The 8,782-nt window shown below is 34.2% G+C and overlaps 1 protein-coding gene across 1 annotated transcript; it reads right to left on the bottom strand.

The window, feature by feature from the left end:
* Positions 1 to 754: 754 nt before the first annotated feature.
* Positions 755 to 1,654, bottom strand: LOC122802276 (olfactory receptor 52K1-like; the record flags this gene model as incomplete). The annotated part of the gene is made up of 1 exon (XM_044071926.1): positions 755 to 1,654. A coding segment is annotated over exon 1 (900 nt), but the record flags the coding sequence as incomplete, so codon positions are not given.
* Between the last annotated feature and the right edge of the window lie 7,128 nt (positions 1,655 to 8,782).

Here is an 8,782-nt window from a genome sequence, read left to right as displayed (position 1 = left end):
TGACCTCCTCACTGGCCTTAGATGTAACTTAGTATTAGTTCAGGGGAGGCTAAGAAAGATTTGGTAGACCCGATGACTGAGGAGAGGACTTGTGGTTAAATTGGTGGTGAGCTGCAAGAATCCCCAACATTTCCCTAAAAGCTATTATCATTTTTTCATGTAGTTTGTGGATCGTTCAAGAATATATTAAATTATAAAAGATCTAAAGTGATGTCTACTGAGACCCTCTTTTCAGTTGTTCAGAATTCAGACAGTTGATCAACGTACTGCACCAAAGTGTTCCTTTTAAGACCGGTTATGTATTCATTTAATGTTTATCATTATGAATAGTTTATACATCAGTTTATGTCACTTTCACTTCATCAAATGTTTATCTTGTTATTAAGATAAAAATAATCAAGGACACTAATATGAATTGTGCTGAAATAGTTTTCATACCCTTCCTGCTTTCTACTTATTCTAGGCTGCATGAATTACTATGAGCCTGATGTAAACTTCAAAAGAATTCTAATCTTAACAATATTATAGTTGAAAATGGGCCACAGAAAACTAATCCATAAATAAAGTAGATAGGCAAATAAATAAATAAAATTCTATACAAAGTAATAAAAATGGTAATAGCTCATATGAAAATAACTTTAATTCACACCTCCAGCTAAAAAGGTTCAGTGCATCACTTACACAATTTGTGAATAACTTTATGTTGCATTTTTATATTTTATTTTGAAGTATCATGTTATTTTATTTTAAAATATTTTAAAGCATGCAGTCGCACCTCTTTTGTCTTCATACCATAAATTATTGGATTTAGCATTCCTGGCAGTACAATATACAAGCAAGATAGTGTTGCAAGCAGTGAGGATGGAATATATTCAGCAAAACTATTCATAATAACAGCAAATATAGCAGTTGTGTATGTCAGCAACACAACAATGAGATGTGAACTGCAGGTGCTTAAAGCTTTATCATGATCCTTCCTAGAAGCTAATTTCAGTACGGTAACAAGAATCATGACATATGTGAATATAATAAAAACAGCATCTGCAATTATAATGAAGGCAATAGTCAATCCATAGATGGCGTAAAATATGGATTCTGTGCAACTGATTTGTATCAGTGATATATAATCACAGTAGGATGTGACAAGTATATTTGACCTGCAGTATGATAGAGTGGAAACAAATACAGGCAAAGGGATAACAAAAATAAGTCCACGTGCTATGCATAATAATGAAATCTTTCTAACAGTCGAACTTGAAAATATAGTTGAATATCTCAGTGGGTTACTGATTGCAAAATAGCGATCACAAGACATGGCAAGTAAAAATGAAGATGCAACAAATGTAGCGGTGTGCATAAAAAATAGTTGCAAGCAGCAACCTTCCATACTAATAATGGTAATGTCAAACCATAACATCGCTAACATCCTTGGCAAAATAGAAGTACTTGAAATAACATCAGCAATAGCCAGCATACAAATAAATAAATACATAGGTTCATGAAGACTTTCGTCACCAGTAATAATTATTACAATAGTGAAATTACCTAATAATGTTACAATATATATTACAGAAAAAGGAATGGACATCCAGCCCTGAATGCCTGGAAAACCAAACAGAACAAAATTTGGTATTGAAGGAGATGTGACATTCATTGTTCTTGTCACCCAGCAATCACGTCAGATGCACTTTCATTTCTTAATATGTAATTGTCTTCTGCTATGCTGCAGATAAAAAATGTCTACAGATAAAAAATGTGCTACGTAAGAAGTCATAGTTCTCAAAACAAAATATTAATGTATTTCTAAAATTCAAAATCTAACCAATGCCTATGGCATTTACAGCATTTTTGATTGAACGTGATTCAAATAATGTTTCTTATCATAAATGTTCAACAATATCTTGCCAGGATAGTGCTTATCTAATGGGAATATAACCATATCAGAGTAAAGATTTCATTCTTCTGTGTAACATTAACAGAGTTCACCATGACATTGTCAAAAAACAGTTTATAATAGTAAACTAAATAGGTTCCTTCAAAGACCTTATGATTATATCAGATAGCACTAACAATGTACTCTTTTTTCTTTTTCTTGCAGCATCATTACTTCATAACACCCCCAACCTCATGTGCAAAAATGGGAAAGGGGGTTGTGGGTGGATGGATGGATGGATGGATGGATGGATGGATGGATGGATGGACGGATGGAAGGATGGATAGATTGGTGGATAGACTGATATTTCTTTGTATCATTTCTGGCAGATCATTTGCCTCTTCTGGTCTCCTCTGCAAAAGGGATCTCAATTTAGTGTGACCTTCTCAGTTAACAAACAAAAAAGAAAGAAAGAAAGAAAGAAATTGTTATGACTCGAGCTGTTTCATCACTGAATAATGAATTTTCCTTAACAATATATAATATCAGGGATGCCGACATTTGTTTTTGAATAGTCAGCATATGAGCATCTCCAGGGCATTTGTCTTCATACCTGTCTAACTTCTTAATTTCTCCTTTGAAAATTGCTGGAAATACTATTCACTTTTCTAATACATTGTAAATGCACACTTAACTCTATGAAATTTATCTTTTCTGTTTTAATGGTCACACAATCAAGACAGTATTGACAGAGTTTACAGAAACCACCTTAGAAGCATAATCACTAGAAAAATTGCAGGAGCTTCATTTCTGGGCTGTTCCATGGGATTTGTTATTGGGACACTGTTTTTTATTATCCAAGCCAATCTAATCTATGCACTTTCTGTCAGAATGAAACATGGCAAATCGGACAATCTTCACAAATTTCTTCTAGGAAAGTGTACAGTTTATGGAAAGAGAATTTATGCTTCACTGAATCTATTGCCACTCTTCGTAGTTTTCAATCCATGTGTCATGAATATAATGCGGTCACACTGGTTCACTGCATAAATCTGTCAGAGTTACCATACTGGCAGACAAAGTTTGGATCTACAGCATCAACTGTCCATGGCTTGGTCTCCTGTGGTTCTCTCCACAGAAAATCACTGTCCGTGAGATCCCAGGTCACTGGGTTGGTGTGACAATGAAGTTGGTATATATCTGTCTCTCTCTGTCTCTCTCTCTCTCCATATAAATATATATATATATATATATATATATATATATATATATATATATATATATATATAAATATATAACCTATATCTACATATTGATCTATATAGATAAATATATATATATATATATATATATATATATATATATATATATATATATATATATATATGGATCCCTATCATGTGATAGAAACTTCATCTGCCTGAAACACGTTTGACTGAAACCCATAAGACTGAAACCCATAATACTGAATTTCAACATACTAAATTGTAAACTGGGCCATATCAAACCAAAATAGGTGGGGAACTACACCCCCACACCCCCAATGTGGGGAGCTGTGCCCCCCACACCCCCCAACTATATATACAAACTCCAGGATTGCACTACAGTGGGGAAAAGGGCATATACCTTTCACTTACCTTACAGTAGTCTACATGCTGCCACTACTATGCCCTTTTCCCTACTGTAGTACAATCCTGGAGTTAGTATATATAGTTAGGAGGTGTGTGCGGGGCTCAGCCCCCCACATTGGGGGTGTGGGGGTCATAGCCCCCCCCCATCTAGTCTGGTTTTGTATGGTCCAGTTTAATATGTAGTATTTTGAAATTAAGTATTATGGGTTTCAGTCAAGTGACTTTTCAGCCTTTTGAAATGTCAGTCTTATGGTCTCAGACAAATGAGTTTCAGTCAAATGAGGTTTCGATCATATGATAGGAATTTAATATATATATATATATATATATATATATATATATATATATATATATATATATATATATATATATATATAAGTTCCAGGGGTTTGGGGAGACATGCACTCATATTAGAGGTATGGAGGGAGATACCCACCTGAAAAAAAACACTTGCAATTTTTTTCAGGTATTTTCAGGGAATAGAGTTTGGAGATTCTGTTCATTGGGGGTTTCATCGTTAATGACTCATAGTGGAAGGATCGGTCAGCCATTTTTTTTTCAAACTCTTTTCTCAGAGAGGTTCAGACTAAATCTAATTTATTTTTTACTTCATTGGACAATAAGAATATTATGCTTTTATTCCATTTCTAATAAATGTCAGAGATACAAAAATAGAGGAAGAACTGAATCAGATGTCTTACAAGGAAGGTCCTGCGTGACAAAGCTTTTAGAATAATTATCTCTGTGAACTTTACCTTACCATGTGGTGATCATCAGTGCTTTTGCTCCAGAGCTACCTTCAAAAAAGCAAGTTGTGTAACTTTTCGCATTGAATAAAATCTGTGAATGTACCAGCATGCCATATTTCAAGTATGCAGACTCATTGTATGTAATAATTGCATCAGCAATGCTGCAAAGAATAATCAAGTTATAAAATAATATCCATGTCATGCATAAATTTAGTAATGATAAAATATGTGCCTTTGGATAATACTTGTTCTGTTACAGCCTGTAATAAATATTTCCCTTTTATATTGTGGGTCACCCCTAAAGAAGTAATATTTCTTATGGCACATATCTGCTTGTTGTTTTGAAATAAATAAATAGGAATAACTTTATAACAGCAAAGTGTAAGGTTATTAACTACAACTGGGTTTCAACATATCATTTTGTGTTTGATTCTCTCAACTTATGATTTCATATTACATAGCTATGAATGTAGCACATAATCAAACTAGTACGTGCAAGATGCAGATAAAAAAGGGTAACTGCCAATCTAGTTAAAATTGATTAAATGGCTGATTGAATAAATAAATGAGTAGATGGTAGTTAAGAAAAATAGCTCTTCATGGATCTGATAAACATAGTATTTGTTTACATTTTATTAAATGACTAGGTGATTACTAGGAGGAGTAGCACTTCATTGGTCTGATAAACACAGTATTTATTTAAAGAGTATTGGTCATATTGCATAGCAAATGTAAGTTACAAACTTTTTTAGTTGGGTATAACTTCTTTGAAGTGCATGGAGTACTGTGATTTTGTTTCAAAATTGGAAAAATAGATAAACCCCCAAACAAATTTCTGTAGTGTGAAACTCAGCTATAACAACATTTTCAGAGGTGTGTAACGATTATTACTCACTCCCTGAGCACTGTTTCAGCCCATTATCAGCTAAGGGATGTTCCTTTCCTCTCAAATGTCCCTGAATATTCTTGACTGGAGAGCTTTGCTCTTGAGGTCAATTTCTTGGCATCCATTTCCTGAACACATGATAACATGGCTACAAATGGAGACCCAATCATAACGCTCAATTTTCATATTCAGTTCCAAATTATGCAGTTTTGATGCAAAAAATGTCTTGTTTTGCATTTTATTTTGTCAACAAGAACAGCCCACTGAAATTTTCCTTGGACTTGAAAATCCCATCCATGGCACCGTGACTCAGCCCACAATGCCTCACTATCTAAATTAATGTATAGACTAGTATATTTCCATGTTAAATACATCAGTAGAAATTTCTTTCTTAACAGAAATTCAAGTTAACATCTAGCCTTTGCAGTTGCAATACCTTACCTTGAGAAAGAGTGGTGATGTACTACTGATGTAGTACTGACACCACCATATGGCTTATTTTTGTTACACATAATGCATTGCAGTTTAAGTAAACATTATCTAACACCTATCATGACATCATTTTCTGTGTGTGGCTATAGAGAAAACCTGAATAAAGAGTGAAACTAAAACAAGTAATACAATAGTTCTTGTTGGTTTGCAAAATCTCTTGCAGCATTAGCATAAGGAAACAAAATGGAAATGAAATTAACTGCAAAGCAAAAATGTTTCAGAACATGAACAATACACTTTTAAGTTCTAATAAATGAGTAAGTAATTGTTCTTCATAGGTTTCTTAAATACACAATGAGTTAAGTTCTTTCAGATTATGCTGTATTAGGCTTGGAGGTTTTATTTTCTTGTATCTCTGTCCTATTATTATATTGGAACAGTATTAAATATGGGTGCAGTAAGCCGCGGTGGTGCAGCGGTAGCGTTGCTGCCTCACAGCAAGATGTTCTCCTGCTCGATTCTCGTCTGGAGCACCTTCTGTACGGAGTCTGCATGACCTCCCCATGGTCGAGTGGCCTCTGAAAGACATGTGTGAATGGGTGTGCCTTCGTTAAAGGTTGGCCATCAGGCTAGCAACTTGGCACCATAAAAATCTACTGCCAATCATTAGTGGACCGGAGTTCCACTGTGGCAACCCCTAACCAGGAAAAGCCGAAAAAAACAAACAACAATTAAATATGGGTGAAGTTAATTCTATAAAGTTAAACAAGAATTACTTCAACTCCTGATATGTTTTAAATTCGTAATTGCTACACTATGTTATTTGCTGTTTATTAATATATTACTTCTGTCTTGGTCTGATTTTATAGGAGCAAAATCAAAATCAATAGTGTGTATGAGGACTGCCTTGCCTCTGAGCATATTTTGAAACCACTTGACAGAAAAGACAGATGTAAACTTGAATGACTGTTTTATTACTGTTCCATCTTTACAGATGAGTTTCTTGTACAAGAATGGATTTAGTCTACATGGGTTTGTAATTTTAATTTTCTTATGCCTCATAAAGTTATTTTGCATGATAAAAAGCATTTGCTGCCATTTGGAAAAATGGTCAAAATGTCACATGTAATAAGCAATCCTTGATCAATGTATCATACTTTGATGTATCTTACCATGAAATCTTAAAATGCACAGCAAAAAATCAAATATGCATTAAAAAAGCAGTTTAGCTTTTCATTCTTTTTGGGGGTTGCTAATACACTATAATGTCAAACAGCTGACTTGATTTTTTACTTGCAGATTATGACATTCAGGATATATTCACACATGTAGCTTGTAGGAGATAACATACATTCTGGCAAAAGAGCTATATTTCCACTTATCCAGTAAATAAAGTTTTTTTAATAAGGATATATAGTGTTGCAACCACAGGAAATTATGGTTAATCACATTCATCAAGTTATGGAAGGATAAATTGCATTTTGCACATAGTAGAACTAAAGAAGCTAAGTGCTTGCACTATATAAAAGTTCCATCTTTTTGTCTGAGTAATTGTGTCTTCTACTGTATTCTGGCCAGCAATGGTGCAGAGCATCACAGTGGAACAGTGTAATTTTCAAGGAGTGGTATTCAGATTTCCTATCAAAGTCATATATACAGTTAGTTGGGTGTCTCTCTTGAGGTAGTGTACCATTGCCTCAAAAAGTACTCTGACTTTTGTGCTGGAAAACTAGATAGCTGTAAGTTCTATTGTTGCTCCTGGTAACTGGATAATTTTCAAATTGTTGACACTGCAGTACAATATTAGCAATTTCTGTACTCATTAGTGTGCCATTTAAACGATGAGATGTTTAAACCAAGGTTCCATCTGCTTGAGTTGGTGGTAGCTCATGGGGTTTACAAGATCATATGACACCTATCAAAATGAGCAGAGGAAGTTCCTGATGCCTCAAACAAATTTCCTGTAGAGGTATAAATACCAACTCAGGTATACACTGAAAAGAGGTCTCTAGCCTAGTCGGACCAATACAATCAGAAAAAGGATAAATAAAAAAAATAAAAAATTAATAAGGTCAGAAACACAGGTTATTGCATATCAGTTGGTGATGGATACTTATAAGGGAATACCATGTCTAATGCTGTATTGGCACAGAATCTAATGAAATAAAGTTTGGTTATACATAGACAGAATCAATTTCAATGTAGGATGTTGCTTAAGGTAACACAATGTAGTTAAAGTAAACTTCTCAAATAAAGACCACTTTTGTTAACTGCAGGAAAATGGCATCTTTTTCCATTGGGGAAATTATAGTTTATTGGGAAGTACAATTATTTCGGCCTTGAACATTAAGCCGTGGGCACAACATATTCCATACCTATAAAAAGACACAATTTCTTTCTTTTTTTATTTTGTTCAGGCCACCCCTTCGCTGGCTCAAGACATGTACAATCCAATCATTTCTAGGCTCACAGATCTCCAGTTTAATTAATTATTTCTTCCACATTTATTGCAATATGGTTCTAGCCAGACTTGCCATTATGCTGTGATGCCGTATTTGGCCACAGTTGCTTTGATGTAATGTGTTTGCCCTCCCACTCATGTCCTTTTCATACATATTATTTGTATATTGCAATACAGAGTGATAGTTCTTACCAGAATGGAGTTTAGAATGGCATAAAATGTATTTATTTATTTGTCTTGGTTTATTGGGAAAGTCTGACTGGGTGATACCCATTTTCAGTAGAGGCCTAGGGAGAAAAGCTTCATTTGTTTACATTGCATTATACTTAGTTCCAGTTAAATCCAGAGTAGTTAAATTTCTATTTACATTTATAAACAAACAGTAGTTGCATTTATACATTCTAGGATTTTACAGAAATGGAACTTATTAAAGATAAATCTCATGTGCAATTTAGTGGATTGTACAGGCAGCAGTTATGTATTAAATGTTTTGTTATTTCAGTGAGAGGTTGAGAGTATTCTGTTTAAGGAGAGTATTTGAAGAGTATTGTACAGTGAGCACAAAGTCTTAACCTGGTGATGAGTATGTGCAGGACCAGGATTGGTTAAGGTGTTGTTTAAACAGTGGTTTAAAACTATTCAGTTTGTTGAAGAGTTTGATTTGTGTGGGGATACTATTCCAGAGTTTAGCAATGTACTGGGAATAGAGCAAGTCTCCTGCAACAGTATGACTAATTTGTGAGTAGTAAG

This window comes from Protopterus annectens, chromosome 5.part0, assembly GCF_019279795.1.
Source record: "Protopterus annectens isolate FY-2018-M chromosome 5.part0, PAN1.0, whole genome shotgun sequence".
Taxonomy (NCBI): Eukaryota; Metazoa; Chordata; order Ceratodontiformes; family Protopteridae; genus Protopterus; species Protopterus annectens.
This window is presented reverse-complemented; position numbering and strand designations above follow the sequence as displayed.